This window comes from Sciurus carolinensis, chromosome 3 (assembly GCF_902686445.1).
Source record: "Sciurus carolinensis chromosome 3, mSciCar1.2, whole genome shotgun sequence".
Lineage (NCBI taxonomy): Eukaryota > Metazoa > Chordata > Mammalia > Rodentia > Sciuridae > Sciurus > Sciurus carolinensis.
The window spans coordinates 34551720-34573103 of NC_062215.1; the positions used below are offsets into that span (position 1 = coordinate 34551720).

The window sequence follows — 21384 nt, forward strand, 5'->3', positions numbered from 1 at the left end:
TCCTGCTTCAGTCTCCCAAGTCACTGGGATTTGTATTTGTTCTCAGTGTTTGGAGTTAAGCTTATGTTTGGTATATTGTTTGTGTGTTATGCAGTACAGATACTTTATCATTGGTAGAAAATTCTGCTAGATAGCAATATTTAAAAAGTGAGTTTATTATATTAAACGAGCAATGGCAAGAGTCTTTTTCTGTGTGAAAAGCTCTCAAAATTGTTAGTTAATAATCCCTTTATCATCTTGACTCAGTGATTATTTTAGATTTATACCTCTTTTATTAAAGCAAATATTACATAGTCTTCATAATTCCTTAACCTATAGCTGTTCCAAGTAGCATTAGTATTTTAATCAGCGGAAAAACAAGCTTAGTTGGTTTTTTTTTTTTTTTTTTCCTTTCCCTATTAAAAGCTACTGGTTTGCTGGGTGAGGTAGAGTATGCTCCCTGAGAAATAGGTAGAATTATAAATTTAAGCTCAGCCTGGGCATCTTAGAGAGATCCCATCTCAAAAAAGAAAAGGACTGGAGATGTAGCTCAGTGGTAGCATGCCCCAGATTCAATCCCTAGTATCACAACAAAACAAAACAAAAAAAACCCAAATTATTCATTAAATGCAATAGAGTTTCTTGGACTGGCTCCTGAGGCAGACAAAAGCACAAGTGGAAATTTCACATGAAGACTGGAGTTCAATTGATAGTGACATAGCAATGTAAGTTTCTTGTTTGACAAATGTAGCGTAGTTAATGAAAACTGGGTGAAGGGAGCTGAAGCTTCCTATAGTATCTTTGCAATTTTTCTATAAAATTCAAGTTAGTCCTACAATGTTTAATACTAAAAGCAAAACTTTTAGAGCTGAAAGATATAGTAACCACTGAATGAATAATATATAGAATTCAGTATTTTTAAAAATTTAAAAGTAATTTTAATTCAAGTAGAACTGAGTGGTATGATTAAAAAAAAAAAAATTCTGCTCAAATACTCTATTCCCATTCCCAGAAGTAAGTAGGTTGGTTTCTTTTTAAACTTTTTGTTTAGTGCTTCTGGTTGTTATTACTATAATTGCAGAGATCTTACACTTCTGGACTTTGATTTGTCAACATCACTTTCTCTTGATTCCTTATCTTAAAACATAATATTTGATTTATTATATAATTTTTCCTTTTTCTGTCAGCTACTTAAAATTTAATTTTATTCAAAAAATTTTTTTTGACTATTCATGTGCAGTAATGGTAAGGAAGAAAGAATAGTTTTAGTCTGTGAGTGGCTATGAACATTCAGTTAAGATAAATAATACCTTCAAACCAGCTTCTCTAAAATTACTTTTATAACTTGAATGATCAATTTCAATTTATTCTTCTATCAGCTTTAGATATACTTTATTGACTCCCTAATATAAATAAAATGAAACATGTAGTTCTGTTATTACTTTTTACCTCCCGTCTTCCTTCCTTCCTTCTTTCTTTTTTTGTGGCATTGAGAACTGAACCCTAGGATGCTCTACCACTGAGCTCCATCCCTACCCCTTTTTATTTTTTGAGATGGGATTTTGCTAAGACTGGCCTCAAACTTGTAATCCTCCTGCCGCAGCATTCTGTTTTCACTTCTTTTCTTACTTTCTGTTTTCCACTTTTGTTAGTTCTAGCATTACTTTAATATAACAATTCATTGTGCCCTGCCTTGTCTTTGAAAAATTCAAAAGGATTTATTCATGTTTAGCAGGTTACGAGTAGATTGGTGATCATATTTTGAAGGATATCTTTAAATGTGTGGAGAAAAATAAGAAAAGTGGATTCTTAATATACAATCTAAGTATATAGTCTTAGTATATATTCTCTTTTCACTGTCTAAATCTGTTTTAAGAACACATCTTCTGTCCTTAGGCATGTATGTTTTCTAGTTTGTGTACTCAGGCACACCTCATACAGTATTTTACATATATTCTTTTTGGGGGGGGGGGGGTGTGCTGGGGATCGAACCCAGGGCTTTGTGCTTACAAGGCAAGCACTCTACCAACTGAGCTATCTCCCCAGCCCCTATATTCTTGATTCTAGGATTGCTTTCAAATAATTTCATTGGTTGAGAGATTTCATTAAACGATTGGCTATGTCTCAATTTCAGAAATAATAAAATGAGAAAACATATTTGTGTTTATATGTATATTTTTAGATGGGGTCTGTCTTTGTTGCCCAGGCTGATATCAAACTGATGGGCCCAAGCCATCTGCTACCTGATCCTCCTGAGTGCTGAGGTTTTTGACATGCCCCACCATGGCTTGCTTATATATTTGTATTTCTTATTGAGAGGGAGGGGGAAAATGAAACAAAGTAAAATTATGACCATAATTTATTGCTAGACTTTTTTAATTAAGGAAATTTCTTTTTTCTTCTAAAAATAATTAAGACCATGCTATTTTGATAATTGTCTGCTTTTTATTAAACCCTCTCCCCCAACATATTTTTGTAGTTATATAATAGTGTATCTATGTGAGTATACCTAACTTGTTTAACTGGTTCATCTATTTTGCAGCTTTTTAAAAAAATTATAAACAGTGCTGTTAACCACCTTTCTTAAAACTTAATATTTGTTCATACCTATGATTTTTTTTCAGATGAAGAATTTCTGGGTTAAAGAGTATGCATTTTTGTGGTATAACTTCTTATTGAAGAAAAACTAGTTATTTTTTATTTTTATTTTTAATTTTTTTAATTTTTTGCTGTTAATTATAACTAAAATACAACTTTTTCTTCTTTATTAGTGAACACTTGTCCTGCTCTTTCACCTTTTTCTTGCATGGAGACAGCAATGTTTGTACCAGTGTGGAAATTAACCAACATCAACCTGTATATCTTCTCAGTGAAGAGCACATCACCCTTGCTCAGCAATCTAATAGCCCATTTCAAGGTATATTGTTTTATTGGTTTAGGTATTTGATCTTTTATTGTTATTTCAAGAATATTCTTATTGAAGTTGCTCATTTTGCATTTGGAAGTTGGTGGAATTTTCCCCCTGATCTTTAGCCTAGTGATGATTTTGATGTAGTATCTTCTTTTCTCCCACTAGAGTATTTAAAAAAGTCAACAAAGTATGTTTATTAATTTAATTTTTTTTAATCCTTGAAAACAAATATTAAGGTTTTGATATGTTTTGTTGAATAGCATTATTTGTTAATGTTTTCAGGATTATACTGTGGGTCAGGTCATATAAGCCATGTTTAACATTGTTACACAGGGACTTTTGATATCATTTAAATCATAAAAACATTTCAACTCAGAGGAAATATTTTATTATAAGATTGCTGGTTTGTTTTTAAGGACTAGAAATGTGTTATTTTGATCTTCAACCTAATGTTTGTTTAAATTTATTTTGTAGTCCATCATAAGTACTTAGAGTTATATATTCACAGTGTTTTCCTCAAATTGCTTTTTTAGTCAGGAGAAATTGAAGAATATACAGATACCCCAATTCCTTCTGGAATTCTGGGTATTTCTGAGTTGGGGGTAGACAGATTTTTTTAATAGTTTTTAGAATTGCATAATTACTTGTCACACTATTCAACATGATCTTATTTGGTATAACAGTCTTTAGTTACTTACTTGATGTCTGCTCTGGGTTTCTAGTTATCTTAAGCCCATTTGGACTAAATGGCACTCTCACAGGACAGGCATTCAAGATGTCTGATTCAGCTACAAAAAAATTGATTGGTGAATGGAAACAGTTCTATCCTATTTCATGTTGCTTGAAGGAGATGTCTGAAGAAAAACAGGAAGATATGGATTGGGAAGATGATTCTTTAGCTGCAGTAGAAGTTCTTGTTGGTATGGATTCTGAGTATTAATCTGAAGGGGAAACTATGTGGCTGTCTGTATTAGTTAGATTTTGCTGAATAACAAACAATTCTAATACTTCAGTGACTTTCAACAGCAAGCAACTGTGTGTTGCTTATTTCCTGCTTGGATTACATAAGGCCTGGAGCTTGACCATGGTTTGGCACCATATATCATCTCATTCTGCAGTGTAGGTTAAAGGAGTCCCCAGTATCTGGGACACACTAATCTTATGAGAACAAGCAAAACAATAGGGACCAAATCTCATCATATGAGTGTATCTAAAGCTTCTGCTACGATATGGTGTATATCACATCTGCTCACTTATCTTTCAACAAAACTAGTTACACAACCAGGCATGGTGGTGCATGCCTGTAATCCAGTTGACTTGGGAGGTTGATGGAGGAGGATCATAAGTTCCAGGCTTAGCCTCAGCAACTTAGTGAGATCCTGTCTCAAAATAAAAAGGGCTGGGTGGGATGTGGGTCAGTGGTAAAAGCACCCCTGAGTTCAACCCCTAGTACCCAACAAAACAAAACAAACAAAAAACTAGTTACATGACCATGCCAAAGTCTTTGGGATAGGGAAATATTCTATTTAGATGGAAGCATGCTAGGATGGGAAGAATTGTGAGTGAGTCAATATTTGGAGACCTGGAAAGTGGACAACCCTGTGTCGTGCAGTGCTTGAACTTTTAATAAAAACTGTCATCTCCAGTAACAGAAAATGTATCTAAAGAACTTGTGACTTTAGTGTGCTCTGCCTTGGTCAGCTGTTTTCACATTGGCTCTATTCTATATGTGTTCTCATTCAGGAACCAAGGTTACCAAGGTGACCCTTTGGTTGGGGAATGCTACTAGCAGAAGACAGTTTCTGTTAGGATATAGCATATATTTTAGAATAAGACACATAGCCAGGCCCCCACAATGGGGTTAAGACATATATATGTACTATACTTTAGGAGACATGGGAAGCCTGGGGAATGTGTAATTGAGCAGATAATTGGGATTAGACCATAATATAGGATTTAGTGGAATCTAATACTATATTTGAAGATGGCTACATTTGTTGTTTTTTTTTCTTAATTAAAAAGATTACCAGTATTCAGTTTCAATAAAGACATTACTTCCAGAACAGTTGTGACAAAAACAGAAACAAAACACAGACATTTATCAGACTTTTAAAATAGAGCTATATAGGACTGGGGATGTGACCCAATGGTAGTTGTTTGTCTGTCTTGGGTGAGGCCCTGGCTTCAGTCCCTAGCACGAAAAAAAATGAAAGTAGACATATTGATTAAAAAACAGAAAATAATTTATAATTCTAGTAATACATTTAAAAAATATATATGTTTTAGTTGGTCAAATGTACAAAAAAAACCTTTTTTCCTTCTTTAAAAATATAAAAAAGAAACACCTTATGCCAAAACAGTGTATTTTGATAAAAACTTTTTTATGCAAATGTGATCATAGTATATCTACTTTTCCATTATAGTGCTTTTGAGTGAGACTAATTTCACTATAGTTATAATAGTAATCGATTTTCCTGTTCATTTTTTTCACCTTTCAGCTGGTGTTCGAATGATCTACCCAGCATGCTTTGTTCTAGTCCCCCAGTCAGACATTCCTACGCCTAGTTCTGTGGGATCCTCTCACTGTTCAGCTTCTTGCTTGGGTGTCCACCAAGTGCCTGCTTCCACAAGAGATCCTGCTATGTCTTCAGTTACTCTTACACCACCTACGTCTCCTGAGGAAGTCCAACAGGTATACACTAATCTGTTTCATTGATTTTGGTGATAAACCTATTGAGTACATAAGCCCTGAAAAAAAATGTACTTTGGAATAATTTAAAACTTACTGAAAAGTTACCAAGAGTGCCCTCTTCTAGATTCACAAATTTAATATTTGCTCCAACACCCTCTCTGTATGTGTACATTCATTATCACTGGTCTTTTTCTGAACCATTTGAGAATAAGCTGCATACGCGATGTCCCATTATTCCTACATAATTGTGTATTTCCTAAAATTAAGACAATTTGTTTGTTTATTTGCAGTGCTGGGAATGAACCCAGGGCCTTACACATGGTAGGCAAGTGCTTTACCCACTGAGCTATACCCCTGGCCTCTATAATTTTATTTGATCCTCCAAGTCAGGAAAACAAAGATGACATACTAATCATTCAGTTTACATCCCCTGTTCACATTTTTTGTTGTCAGTATTTAAAGTAGTGTTCTTTTTTTTCCTCAAATGTGAACAGGTTTACTAGATAGCTAGAGCAAGTTGTATCAGAAATTAATATAACCCCCAATAATGTTACTTTAAACCTACTTTATTCTCCTACAGCCTATTTTTTGTTTGTTTGCAGTGATCCTCAGTCTGCCCAGAAGTGGGTCAAATTTTCTTCAGTGTCTGATGGCTTCAACTCTGATAGTACTAGCCACCATGGTGGGAAAATACCCAGAAAATTAGCAAATCATGTGGTGGATAGAGTTTGGCAAGAATGTAATATGAACAGAGCACAGAACAAGTACGTATTTTAATTTTCCTTATTTTTCTTTTATGATACTGGGATTGAACTACATCTCCAGACTTTTTTATATTTTAATTTGAGACAGAATCTTGCTAAGTTGCTGAGACTGGCCTCAAATTTGTGATCCTCCCGCCTCAGCCACCTTAATGGCTGGAATTATAAGCATGTACCACTGTTCCCATTCACGTATTTTCATTTTCAAGTTAAAAAGGTTTCATGTTGCTTATTTATAAATAAGTGTTAAACAGTCATTTCTATGACTTTAGTTCAAAATTTGTTTTTTAAAATTAATTTTAATGCTAAATTTAAGTTAACAAAATTTTTGAATCTTAAGACATTTTGTAATTTCAAATTTTAGGAGGAAGTATTCTGCTTCATCAGGTGGTCTATGTGAAGAAGAAACTGCTGATAAAGTGGCATGCTGGGACTTTGTGAAGCCACACAAAGAACAAATTGCAGTTGTTTGAGGTAGGTTATTTTTCAGTTTATTGATGCTTCTGTGTATATGTATGTTATTTCTTATTCTGCTAAATACTTCACTTTGGGATAGTTTATGTCAACACTGTGTGTTAGGGTTTTTTTCAGAAGAAATAAATATAGGAAGACTATTCAATAATTTAAAGCTGATTATAGATGTATGTATTTTCCAGACACCAGAGGTGGACTGTGAAAGTTTTTCCTAGCAGCCAAATAAAAGAGAATTTTATTGGGTTATGGTATATACAGCATCTGTAAAATAAAAGACACACATGTCTCTTGAGAAAACTATTCCTCAATAGCACTGTGCCAGAGAAATTTCTCCCAAGGGTTCTTATAAAAGAGATGATATATGATATACTTAGTAAAAATCTCCACTGTCATTTTTCTTTTTTATAGTAAACACAGTGAGTTTTTTGCAGTGAGTGCTTTTCTTTGGGTAGCTACAAGTGATTTGTTGGGATAAAATTCATAAAATATGATTCAGCAAGGGACTAAAGCTGTATTACCAAAATACAAGCTTTCTAATAAACTGTATTGTTTAAAGATTGGTAGTAGAACGAATTCTTTAGGCAATTGTATTTATTTTATTTATTGGGACTTTTTGATGAGATTTGGTTATTAGAGGCTTTGAAATTATATTGCCAAGTTTATTATTTTATTCTGCATATTAAAGGTAAGTCATACTTTTATAGTCGAGTAAATAATAATGGCCTTGACATCCCTAACCAGAACTTGTAACTGAATAGGTGGCTCCCCTTCTTCCCCATGGAAATGAGCCAAAAGAATGGAGTGCCTGCAGGTTAGGGCCAAAGTTTTTCTTACCTTAGCTATTTGAATAGAATGACTGACTCTGAAATATTGCGGTGTGTTTTGTGTACATTGAATGTTCTTACCTTAGATTCTTTGGATTAAAAGATGGTAATGTTTTAATGTCTGGCAACATTGTTGAAAGCTTACCTCTTGTTGATAGACTGGAATAAAAATATGGATATATTAACTGTTTTACAGTTTAAAATAGTTAACAACTGCACCTGTTTTTCAATAATTTGTATAAGAACAGGGGTTGGTGAACTTTGAACTTTGCTTGCCTAGCCAAATTTAGCCTTTTGCTTGTTTTGTGTGGCCTGTGTGCTGAAAATGATTTTTTACATTTTTAAAGAGTTAAAAGAAAGAATGTTTGGTGATACATGAAAATTATGTGGAATTTAAATTTTAGTGTCTATAAAGATTTGTTCATTTACTTTTCTTTCTTTCTTTTTTCTTTTTTTTTGTACTGTGGCTTGAATCCAGAGGTACTTAATCACTGAGCCACATCTCCAGCCCTTTTTTGTATTTTATTTAGAGAAAGGGTCTCACTGAGTTGTGCAGGGCCTTGTGAGGTTCCTGGGGCTGGCTTTGAATTTGTGATCCTCCTGCCTCAGACTCCCGAGATTCTAGGTGTGCACTACCACACCCGGCTCATTTACTCATTTTCTATGGTATGTTTGCCTTATAGTGATAGAGTTTAGTCATGCAGCATTTAATAGCACTGTTATAAGAACAGCAATATGTTATAAGAAATGTGTCTTTGGAGGGGCTGGGGATATAGCTCAGTTGGTAGAGCGTGCTTGCCTCACAAGCATGAGGCCCTGGGTTCAATCCCCAGCACCTCAAAAGAAAAAAGAAAAACAAGAAATGTGTCCTTGGTCAATTTTATTGTTGTACAAACATTATGTGTACTTAAAGGAACCAAGACAGCCACAGTGACACTAGGCAATGTTATGAGACCAATGTTGTATATGTGTTCCATTATTGAAACATTGTTAGGCTGTGCAGGATGATAGTTTGGACACAAACTCTGTTGTTCCCAGGGCCTAAAATATATACTTAGAGAAGAAGCCTGCTCATCCCTATGCTAAGACAGATAGACTTAAATGACATTAGGCTTTTCTTCATCTATATTGGCATTTTTATTAAGCAGCTCTTCATTTTTGGGTCCTAACTTAGACTTTTGCTTCTTTCTTTCTTTACTACTAGTACTACTACTAGTTTTTATTTATTTTTTTTCAAAGATAGGAGTTTTAAGTATTTTTTTCTAAAATAGTTTTAGAAAAAGACTTGAAAATCCTTTTTGGTAGTAAAGAGCACTTACTGTATTATCAAAAATGGGTACAAATATGTAACAATGAATTCCACTATTAAGTATAATTATGCACCAATAAAATTTCTTTGAAAAGAAAATAAAACCATTAAAAAAATGCATCTTGGTAATATCAGTTTAAATTCTTAGCCTTGGGGCTGGAGTTGTGTCTTAGTGGCAGAGCGCTTACCTAGCATGTATGAGGCATTGGAGTTCCATCCTTGGCACCACATAAAAATAAAAAAATAAAGGTATGTGACCATCTACAACTGAAAAAAAAAAAGTGTGTTTAAGAAAAATTCTTGACCTTTTAGATTGAGCTTTATTTATTTTATTATTATTTGTGTGTGGCACTGAGGATTGAACCCAGGGCTGTGGGCATGTCAGGCAAGCACTCTACCAACTGAGCTACATCCCCACCCCTGAATTTTTTACTTTTTATTTTTTTAAAATTTTATTTATTTATTTATTTTTAATTTTTAAAAAATCATTTTCTTGGGGCTGGGCTTGTGGCTCAATGGTAGAGCACTTGCCTGGTATGTGTGATGCCCTGGGTTCAATCCTCAGCACCACATATAAATAAAATAAAGGTCCATTGACAACTAAAAAAAATATTTAAAAAAAAAATCCTTTTCTTTCATACTTTTAGAAATTGTGCCCAGATACATATAGATTTGGTATACAAAAATTTTTGTATATTCAATACATACAACTTTTGTCAGTTTGCCACTATAGTAAGTATACAGTGTTTCTATTACTTTTTTTTTCTTCTTTTTCTTTTTTTTTAAATGATGTTGTATCTTGTACTTCAAATTCTTCCACCACCTCCATCTGTTTCTTTTTTTTTTTTTTTTTTTGGTTGTGGTGGTGAGATACCAGGGATTGAACTCTGGGGCACTGGACTACTGAGCCACATCCCCAGCCCTATTTTGTATTTTATTTAGAGACAGGGTCTCACTGAGTTGCTTTAGTGCCTCGCTTTTGCTGAGGTTGGTTTTCAACTCACCATCCTCCTGCCTCAGCTTCCTGAGCCTCTGGGATTACAGGTGTACCGCAGCACCCAACCTGGTTTTTTATTAAATGAGGGTGAGACCTTGAGCAACCGTATATGTGTATCCTCTTTTGCTGTGAAATATAGGAAGTAGGACATATGTTGATAAGTAACTACGCTAATTACCTTCCAGTTTGCTCTAAGATCCATCCCTGCTCTTCCCTGCTCTGGTTTGTATTGCAGGGAATTAAAATTCTTAGGCTCCCTTGCTTTCTGGGAGGCACGAATAGAAGATTAGAGGGTGGGAGGAGGGAAGAAGCCACTACTTTTTTGAGCCAGCTCCAGCAGCAGCTCTCATGTGTCCTATTAATAGCCCCTTCCTCCATGGTCCCAGATGCTACTGAGCATTTCCTGCTATGTTTATAGCACATCCCAGGCTTCTGCAATATGGTCAAACTAATTCATCTTATTGTCCTTTTAGTCTGAAGTCACAATCCCAAGTTACTATTATGTTGGTTGCCTCTCTCTTTATTTTGTAACCTCTTCTCTATAGTAAATTTTCTCTGAGTGAAAGGTAGGACTGGACCCTGCCTAACGTTGGGTTCTATTTTTTAAAAATGGCATAAATATATAACAAATTGTTTGCAAAAATAAATTTTCAAAAAATTATTATACATATAAAGCTTGACACCCTCCCCCCCATATCCACTATCTTTTCCTAGAAGTGACTGCAGTTGCTTTTTTAAAGTTTTTTTGTAATTTTGCATTACATTTCCTCTCACACTTACCTTGTTATTTTTTTAATTTTATTTTACTTTTATTTATTTATTTGGTACTGCAGATTGAAACTAGGAGCATTTAGCCACTGAGCTTCATCCCCAGCCCTTTTTTACTTTGAGACAGGGTCTTGCAAAGTTGCTGAGGCTGACCTCGAATTTGTAATCCTTCTGCCTCAGTCTCCTGAGTCACTAGGATTACAGGAGTGTGCCACTTTTGACTTACTCTGATGTATTTGACATCCTTTTTTTTTTTTTTTTCCTTAGATCTTTACATGTTAGTTACTTGTAAATCTGCCTCATTGTTTTAAATATCATCTTGCTATTCCACTGAAAGTACCAGTTTTTTTCTTTGATGAACATATAGGTTGCTTCCAGAGGTGGTTCGTGTTAACTGTATCAACTTTTTAAAAATGGCTGTTGCTATGACTGTTAAGTTAGATTTTGAACTTTTAAATTTAAGAGTGAGTGCTGTGAAGGACATAAACTAGGTGGATTATATAGTTGTGGGCAGAAAGGCTGCTTAAACAGTTGTGATTTCAAAAAGATTGTGCCAAATTTCCTCATTTTTTTCTTTTTAAGACAATGCTGGTTTTTCTTGTACTTTTGCTTATCTGAGAACTGTCTTCAAAATTGTTTTTTAAAGTTATAGTAAGTGAGAAGCATAAAATTGTTTGGATTTCATCATTTACTAGTGAGCTTTGAATAGTGTGCATGTTTATTGATGTTAGACTTGTCTGGTAAAATGTTCATAAGACAATTTGCACTTAGCCAAGTTACTTGAGAAAGAAGCAATACATTAAATTTCAGATGTTAACACTAAAGTACTAGGAATTTAAGGCCAATAGGAAAAAAGACTCAAGAGATTGGTTCTGTGTTTTAAGGACAACACCTCCTTTAAGCAGATTTCCCAAGTAGGTTGAATTTCTAGTATGAAATTTCTAGTATGAGTTTCATACTAGAAATTTTTTTTGTCTTTTTTTTTTTTTTTTGAGAAAAGGTCTGTATAGAAGAAAATGACTATGACTTAGTGTTACAAAAATTTAAAAAGCCATGGCATTATTATTATGTAGCCTCAATGAATATAGTTCCTATTCTTATACCTGAGTAAGTAAATGTATGGTTGTTTATTTTTCACATCCCTTGTATTTATAATATAACTAAATAATTCACTTCCTTAATGGAGATGTTCTCATTACTGCTGCACACAAAGTAGACTACTTAAACTTTTTGGCTTAAGAACTCATTTACACTCTTAAAAATTATTGTGGGCACTAAGGTATGGCTCAGTGGGTAGAGTGCTTGCCCTGCTCTGAGTATGATATCCAGTCCAACAAAAAGAAAAAAGAAAGGTGTGGATTCCTAAAGTGCTTTTGTTTAAGTGGGCTGTTTATATTTAAATTCATTTTAGAGAAATTTTAAAGTACTACTTAATTTATTAAAAACAATAAACCCAGTATATATTAACATGAATAAAAAATTTTTATAGACATTAATTACATTTTCTAAAGCAAAAAATCAAGTGCCATTGTTTTACAGTTTTTTTAAATCTCTTTAATGTTGAACATCAGCTGGATTCTCACATTTACTTCTGTGTTCAACCTCTTGTTTGTTGTCTTAGTTGAGATATGTGAAGAAAATGTAGTCCCGCACAGCTGTGCAGTGGAAAAGGGAAGAGAATATTTTAATAACTTTTTCATATAACTATGAATATTCTCCTTTGATGCTGCACCAAAATTTGCAAGTGATAGTTTCTTAAAGATAGTTATAATGTGGAATCTGAAGCCATGTTAATGAAGTTTTTATACTCTACTAATGACTGAATGGATCTTTTACTTAAACATGATTTTTCATACATTGGTTGTTTGGAAAACATCAATTCACTAAATTATGTGGATCTTCTGAACATTTTGTTACAAGGTATCAAAAATTTTATTCTTCTGTATCGTTAATGATCTCATCAGAAAAGTATTAAAATATTAGAAAATTGTTAAGTTCACTGTGGTAGATAGTTTTCCAAAATTCTAAATCTTACTCTGAAGGACAAACTTGTTTTGTTCATTTTTGGTAACTTAATAAGTAGGTCTCCTGAGTAATTGGTCAAATATGGATGGATGCTTACTGTTTTTCATATAAAATTGGTGTTTTGTGAAAAAAGTGGCTAGTTAACTTATACCTCAAATAGTTGTACATGTGCTTTTCCTACAAGTGCTCTTCCTCAAAGCAGCCATTGTACTTTAATATGTAGCAAACATTTACCTTCCCACCCCATCCACCCCAACCCCCGCCTCAAACCCCCCCCCCCCCCTTTTTTGGTACTAGGGATTGAACCGAGGGCCCCTTTATCACTGAGCCACATCCCCAGACCTTTTTATATCTTGAGATAGGGTCTTGCTAAGTTGGTTAAGGCCTCACTGAGTTGCTGATGCTCACCTTGATCTCTCATTCTTCCTGTCTCAGCCTCCCAGTTACAGGCTTACCTCCTCTTTTTTTTTTTTCATACAGTATATAAAAAGTCTTGTATGTAAGGATTGAAATTTAATAAAAATTAAATAACTTTTTGCTGTTTTCATGAAGAATATTCTCAAGTAAAGTTGGCTTGAAAACGAGTATGTGGTGGTGAAGAACACAATGAATATTTCTACTAAAACAGTTTAAACACTGCCACAATCATGTTTAATTTCACAGTTTTACTGTCCACTGCTTTTGTACCATCTTTATAAATGGCAGTGTAATGAAAAAGGCAAATAATGTGTTGGTGCATATTAATCGAAAATAGTTTTAAATCCCTGAAGGGTTGATGGACCATATTTTATGAACTGCTGTAGTGAGTAATTGATGAATTTTTTTCCTCTTTTTTTTTTTTTTTTTTTTTTTTTGCTACTGGGAATTGAATCCAGGGGCACTTAGCCACTGAGCTACATTCCCAGCTCTTTTTTATATTTTATTTTTTATTTAGAGACAGGTTCTTGCTGAGTTGCTTAGGGCCTCGCCAAGTTGCTGAGACTGACTTTGAACTTGTGATCCTCCTGCCTCAGCCTCTTGAGCTGCTGGGATTATAGGTGTGTGCCATTGCACCTGGCATTTTTTTTTCCCCCTCATTTCTACAGTTACTATTATCTTCTTTTTTTCTCTTCTCCTGTCTTAACTTGACATTCTCTTGTTAATTGAATTAAGCGTTTATTTTGTTTGCTTTCCTAAAGTTAGAGTCTCTTCTTTTTATGATACAGAACAGAATCTTGGAATACTTGAATCTTGTTTTTCCTATCTTCCAAGTTGTTGTTGTTATTGTTTTGGTATTTCCACCTTATTTTCTTATGAAAAGTTTTGAAAATATACCAAAATCATAGAATAGATAGTGAATTTCTGTTTATTAACTATCCATATTGACTTACTACCATGTTTGCTTCATTTCTCTTGCTGAAGCTGTTTTAAATTTTAATATGTTTTGTTGAACTCCATTTATCTAAAATGTGATTATTTTGGCGTACAGTCATTATAAAACATTAATGAAATTTGGGACTTTTAAAAAATAACATATCCTGAAAACTGGTATATTTTACATTTATGCCACATCTCAGTTTGGACTGGCCACTTTTCAAGTGTCTAAAAGCCACATGTAACTTGTAGCCACCCTTACTAGAAAATACAGAAGAGACAAGTTCGAGGTCAACCTGGACAACTTAAGAGAGACCCTGTCTCAATATAAAAAAAATGAAAAGGACTGGGAATGTAGATCAGTGGTAAAGGGCCCCCTTGGTTCAGTCCTTAGTATTAAAAAGAAAAGAATAAAGCTGTATCTAAAAAAATGCAAATAATATAAAATTATAGATATGTTCCCTTCACTTATTAAGTAGTTCTGCCTGCTTTTTTAAACTGGTGCATTATAATTATTTTTAATAGTGGGATTCATTGTACCATATTTGTACAGAATTTGATCAGTTTTAGTCCCTGTACCTTTCCTTTCTTATGTTTCCTCCTTCCCCCGATCTGCGTGATCTACTCTACTGATTCCCTTCTAATATTATTGTTATTTTAATTAGTGCATTTTAATTTTTATTTATACACATGTTGTGTGTAAATATATATATGTTATATTTATACATGGACTAAGCACAGTTTTGTAGATTTCATTCTCCAGTACTTTTTCATGCTCTCCCCAACTTCCTCCTTCTCGATCCCCTTTTTCTACTTTATCAGTCTCCCCTTTATTTTTGTGAAGTAGTTTTTTTTTTTTTTTTTTTAACTCAAGTGGACTCATGCTAGGTAAGTTTCATAATATTCCATTTCATGACTCTATGAACTTAATTTATTCTGGCCTATATTCTGCACTTATACTCAAGATATTTTGTTTTTCATTTGAGATTCTGAACATTGAACCTAGGGCCTCAGGCATACTTGCCAAGTACTCTGCTACAGCCCAGCACCCCCTTTCTTTTTTCCAATTATTCTGAGACAGGGTCGTCCTAAATTGCCCAGGCTAGTATTGAACTTGGGATCCTCCTGCCTCAGCCTCCTGAGTAATTGGAATAACAGGTGTGTACCACAGTGCCTAGCTGCCGCTTTTTGTTTGTTTGATTTTTCTTTTTTTAAAATACTTTTATTAGTTACTGTTGAACCTTTGTTTTATTTACTTATTTATAGGTGCTGAGAATCAAACCCAGTGCCTCACACATGCTGGGCAAGTGCTCTACCACTGAGCCACAACCCCAGCCCCTAGTGCCTAGCTGCTTAATGAAATTTTTAAAAACAAATCTAAGATATCATTTAACTTCTGTAGTGCTTTTCTGTGTGGAGTTTTTTTTCCCCCTTGTATGGTTCTGGGAATTGAACCCAGGGCCTCGTACGTGGTAGGCCAGCACTCTACCACTGAGCTGTACCCCTGACCCTATTATTTTTTACTAACTATAATTCTGTTATTATACCCAATAAAATGAACAGTAATTCCTTCATACCATAATACCCTGTCTATATTTGTCTCAGGACTGTCTTTTTACAGGTGGTTTGTTTGACTAGCAAGCAAATAAGGAATACTTACTATTTAAAAAAATTTTTTTTAGTTGTAGATGGACACAATACCCTTTATTTTATTTATTTTTATGTGGTACTGAGGATGGAACCCAGTGCCTCACACATGCTAGGCAAGTACTCTACCACTGAGCCACAACCCCAGCCCAACTTACTTTTTTGTAAGTATTCTGAGTCTCTCCTGTAGTCTCCTGCCTTTTTTTTATATGACATTGATTTGGTTGGAGAAACTAGGTCAGTTGTCCTATCAGATGTCTCACGTTCTGATTTTCTCATTTACCTCTATACTCTGTACCTCTGTACTCCAATTTGTTTTTCACTGTCATTTAACTTCTTTTGTATTTCTGTAAATTGAGGGTAGCTCTTAAAGCTATCCTTTAATACAAACTGTGTTAATAACCATAGTGGCTATTTAAAGTAGTATGAAAATTACGTTGCTCAATTGCATTAGCTATATTTCAAGTGTTACATACAGAACATTTCCACCATGGTACAAAGTTCTTTTGAGCACTGCTGATCTAGAACCTTGAGTAGATTCGATGTCCGTGTTTTTAGCAAGAATATTTTATGGACAGTGCCTATTGCTTTGTATTATGTCACACCAGAAGAGAGACAATGTTTGTATGTCCCACTTCTAATCATTTTAAGATTGATTAGGTGTTGAACACCTTGAATAGTTTCTAACAATGTTAATTGTGAATAAAAAGTTTTTTTTCTTCCTTTAATTATGAAATAGTCTTTGACTTTTTTTTTTTTGATAACAGGGATTGAACCCAGGGATGCTTTAATCACTTAGCCACACCCCAGCCCTTTTTATTTCTTATTTTGAGACAGGGCTTTGCTTAGTTGCTTAGGGCCTCAGTAAATTGCTGAGGCTGGTCTTGAACTTGGTATACTCTTGCCTCAGCCTCTCAAGTTCTGAGATTACTGTCATATGCCATTGTACCCTGCCAGATTATTCTATTTTTAGAATTATATGTAAAACAACAATTAATACCTGAATATCTAATAATGTTAATTTGTATTCCTTGCTGTAATAGTGATTTTCTAAATACAAACCTTTATTTTAACTTGCAGGCACAAAAATCCCAAATCAAGAAATTCGGGACAACAAGGACAGGCACCATCTTTAGGTCAGCAGCAACAAGTACTTCCTAAGCACAAGACCAGTGAGAAGCAAGAAAAGAGTGAAAAGCCACAGAAACGCCCCTTGACTCCTTTTCACCATCGTATATCTATTAGTGATGATGTTGGCATGGACACAGATTCAGCCAGCCAAAGACTTGTAATCTCTGCTTCAGATAGTCAAGTGAGATTTTCAAACATCCGAACTAATGATGTAGCAAAGACTCCTCAGATGCATGGCACTGAAATGGCAAATTCACCTCAACCACCCCCACTTAGTCCTCACCCATGTGACGTGGTTGATGAAGGAGTAACTAAAACACCTTCAACTCCTCAGAGTCAGCATTTTTATCAAATGCCAACACCGGATCCCTTGGTTCCTACTAAACCAATGGAAGATAGGATAGACAGTTTATCCCAGTCTTTCCCACCTCAATTCCAGGAAGCTGTAGAGCCTACGGTATATATTGGTACAGCTGTAAACTTGGAAGAAGATGAAGCTAATGTAGCCTGGAAGTATTACAAGGTCCCAAAGAAAAAAGATGTAGAGTTTTTACCACCTCAACTTCCAAGTGATAAATTCAAGGATGATCCAGTTGGACCTTTTGGACAGGAAAGTGTAACATCAGTTACAGAGTATGTATTTTTTTAATAGTCACTACTATAAGTTAAGGGTGGAAATGATCTAAGATCTTAATACTGGGACTCCAGGATTTGTTTCAGAAGAGGATTTACAATAATAAATCCTCTGAGTATTAAATTTGCATAATTTCTTTTTTTTTTCCCATAGGGAAAACTCTTCATTATGAAATAGTTTAGCCACCAAAAATTGTAGAGAAAGTAATTACAAACACTTGCATATCCATCAGCCAACCTAAGTTAGAACTCCAGTGTACTATTTTTCTTCTACTTCTTGATTTTGGTGCTTATCATTTCTATACATGTCCTTATATGTGTAGCTCTAAGTCAAGTTAATGGCTTTATGGCATTTTCTTCTTATATTATAATTTAATTTACTCTCTGAAAGATGGATATGTTATTTTCCAATTTTTCACTGTTATTTTCAATTACTCTAGGAAATACATCAAATAGTAGAGTTACCAGGCCATGAGGTTTGTCCATTTTCAGCCTTAAGGGTTGTTGCCACTTTGCTGTCCAAACAACTGATATAGTTTATTCTCTAATGAACCAGCAGAGTATGAGAAAGACTGTTGTTCTTATTTTCCTCAATAACTTGGTGTTATGAGACTTTTAATTTGGCAGCCATCTCATTGTCTTTTATACGTGTTTTTCAGATTCCTGCTGAGGTTAAGCATTTATTGATCATTTAGATTACTTCTTCTGTGAATTGCAGTCTTTTTTTTTTTTTTTGTAAGTCTCTCTCTTCCTCTTTTTCTGATTTGTTCTTTTTATATTTTGGTTACCTGTATTAGTTATATGTGCTATAGATTCTTTAATTCATCTGTGATTTGCCTTATTTGTTCACTATATTTATGACATACTTTGGGCAGAAGACGACTTTTTTTTCCCTCTCTTTCTGTTTTCTGAATACATATGCAGCCTATGAAATAAGCCTTTTGCATTTTTAAGTTTTTTTAAAAGGTGAAATCCAACAGAATGCTACTACTGTATTCCTTAGAACTGTCTACCTGTTTGTTAGTCCAAGGCCAAGTAGTGTGCAAAGATTACATTTCCTTCTCTCTCAGTCCATTGTCGGTTATTTATTTTCTTATTGTTTAAATGTTACTCAAAGGTTATATGATACCTTAGATTTTCTTGGTTGGTTAAAATGTCATGTTTCCATTATTTGTGTATTTTTTTTTTTTTTTTTTCTGTTAATGTAACTATTATATAGATTTTTTTTTTACTTGTGGTGTTCTATTCCAGTGTTGCTTACTATATCTGTTTTCTAGGATTTTAGTAGATGTCTAAGTTAGTACCACTATTTGTTATAACTAGTGGCTTCTCTTGGGATTTGCCCTTACATTTTGTTGACAAATATCTTCAATTCTCTTGAGTGAGAGATTGTGGGAAATATATAATTGACATCTTTGCATTTCTGAAAATGATTTTTATCCTTGTACTTGTTGATAATTTGGCTATGTATTACATTTTCGGTGGAATATCATTTTCTCTTGGAACACTGGCATTGTTTGACTGTCTTCTACTGGCTTGCAACAAAATATGTAATTACAGTCTCATTCTGGCTCACTTTTTAAAGAATGTGATCCGTTACCTCCATGAGTCTTTTAGGGTCTTCTCTTTAGGTTTAGAATTGTGAAATTTCACAAGGATATGTTTAAGTATATGTATTAAGAATATGTTTAAGTATAGCAGTCACTTTCTTTTTTTTTCTTTTCTTTTTTTTTTTTTTTTTTTTTAAGTCCTTGTGCTGGATACTTGAAGGAACTGTTTAATTTGAAGTCTTTTTTTTTTTTTTTTGTCCTGCCACTGGGAAAATTTCCTCCTGGGATAATATCTCTATTTTTTTTTCCTATTGTTTTTGGAACCCCTTTGTGTTCTGAGAGAATTTCTTGTTTCTTGTAGCCCTTTCTAGAATTTCTCTTTTTTTTTTTTTTTTTTTTTTGATATGGGTGTTGCTGTTGAGAGAATAGATTGAAAAGTTTGTGTATAGTCTGTTTTTTTTTTTTTTTTTTTTGTTTGGCAGTCCTTGCTTTATTTCAGAATGAAGAAGTACATCACTTTGTTTTCTTTTAAAAAGGAACTCTTCTTTAGGCATAGTGGCACACACCTGAAATCTCAGCTACTTGGGAGGCTGAGGCAGGAGGACCACAAGTTCAGGGTCAGCCTAAGCAATTTAATGAGAAGAGGGTGGAACTCTGGTAGAGTGCCACTGAGTTCAATTTCCCATTACCTTTTATAAATTTTTTTTAAAAAAGAAATACTTTGTTTCCCCATTTTGAACTCTTCTCAGTTTTGTCTAGACATGTTAAGTCCAGATATTTAAAAAAATTTTTTTTTTGCTAGGCATTTTGAATTTTCTATTGTTTATATAGTTTTCCCACAGTCGCCTCTTGCATATTGTAGACTGTGAATTTTCTCCGATGTATTTCATCTGATTTTGAACTTCCCCAAGATTTAGTGAACAGTCTGTTCCATTTTATAGCCTCTCTTTCATTTTCCCCACTGTTAGAGATTTATTCTCTTTTAAAATTCTTTTGTTATCGTTTTAGCACAAACCTTGTGTTTCATCTAACACTTTGAATTTTAAAGGATTCTAGGATTTTATTTTTAATTAAAGTCTGGATTTTGAATTAAGGAACTTCAGAATACTTTTCTGATCAATAAAGACAATTAGCTTGTGTAATAATGGATCTTTTGAAGTTAAATAATGTCTTGGAAACAGGTTTAAAAGAGAGATCATAATCTAGCTGGGCATGGTGGTACATGCCCATAATCTCTACAGTTTGGGGGATTGAAGCCGGAAGATTGAAACTTTGAGGCCATCCTCAGCAGTTTGGTGAGGCCCTCTCTCAGAATAAAATGGGCTAAGGATGTGACTCACTGGTAGAACATCCCTGGGTTCAGTGCTCAAGAAGAGTGGGATTTAACTAGGGAAAAGGGAGGATAGTAATCTATCCAGTACTAAATGTAACATAAACATCTAAGCCAACTTCAGGTCTTGCCTGAAACTGTTAGTCTAATAAATGTATTTTTTTATACAGCAGCCAGAGTGACCATCATAAGTTAAATGTTGTTACTCATTTGCTTAAATCCTTCCAATAGTTTGCCTTTATACTAAGAATAAAATTCATGCTCTTTCTCTTGATATGTAAGATTGTACACAAGTCTTCTGCCTAGCTTGTTCTTCACCTCTAATTGCTTCCTGATTTAACCACACAGTCTTTCTTGCCATTCCTTCAAAAAGCCAAGCTCTTGCCTCATGACCCTCCAAACTGCATTATAGAATTTGGGGAACTACTTACTCCTTATCATTAAGCACTGTTCAGGTAGAATTTTCCTGATCATTCTGTCCAAAATGTGGTCTGTCTTTTCTCCCCCAAATCATGTCTATACTATACACTGGTTTTTGATTGCTCCTTAATATATATCATCTGAAATTATGTATTTGTTAATTGTCTTTTCCCTACTAGAATGTAAGCTCTATGAGGGCAAGGACTCTTGTCTTGTTTACTGCTGTATTCCTCTAGCATTAACACAAACACCCCTACAACCATCTTAGGCACATAGTAGAAATTCATCAAATGTTTGGATGAATGAAACAGCAGTTTGGTCCTAGAACACTTTATTGTTTTAAAACGTGTTTACCTTCCAAGTTATATTTTCTATTTAATGTATGTAAAAATGTGGTATGAATATTTTCAATTATAAACACTTCAAGAGTGAGTTTTTATGGACACATTGTGTTCATAAGATCTAAGAATTCTGGCTATAGCTTTAAGTAAATACATTTGCTGCTTAACTTTATTATACAGCTTAACATTAGAATCTGTTCTAAAAATGATTTGACATTTTTCTCACTGAATAAGAATGA

General features: G+C 34.1%; 1 protein-coding gene across 1 annotated transcript in view; it reads left to right on the forward strand.

The window, feature by feature from the left end:
* Med13 (mediator complex subunit 13) overlaps positions 1-21384 on the forward strand; it is a 95205-nt gene that overhangs the window by 23423 nt on the left and 50398 nt on the right. Inside the window, 7 exon segments of the mRNA XM_047543132.1 lie at positions 2751-2896; positions 3613-3810; positions 5389-5596; positions 6185-6346; positions 6708-6778; positions 6781-6817; positions 16821-17504. Of these exon segments, the coding sequence (XP_047399088.1) occupies positions 2751-2896; positions 3613-3810; positions 5389-5596; positions 6185-6346; positions 6708-6778; positions 6781-6817; positions 16821-17504 (1506 nt within the window).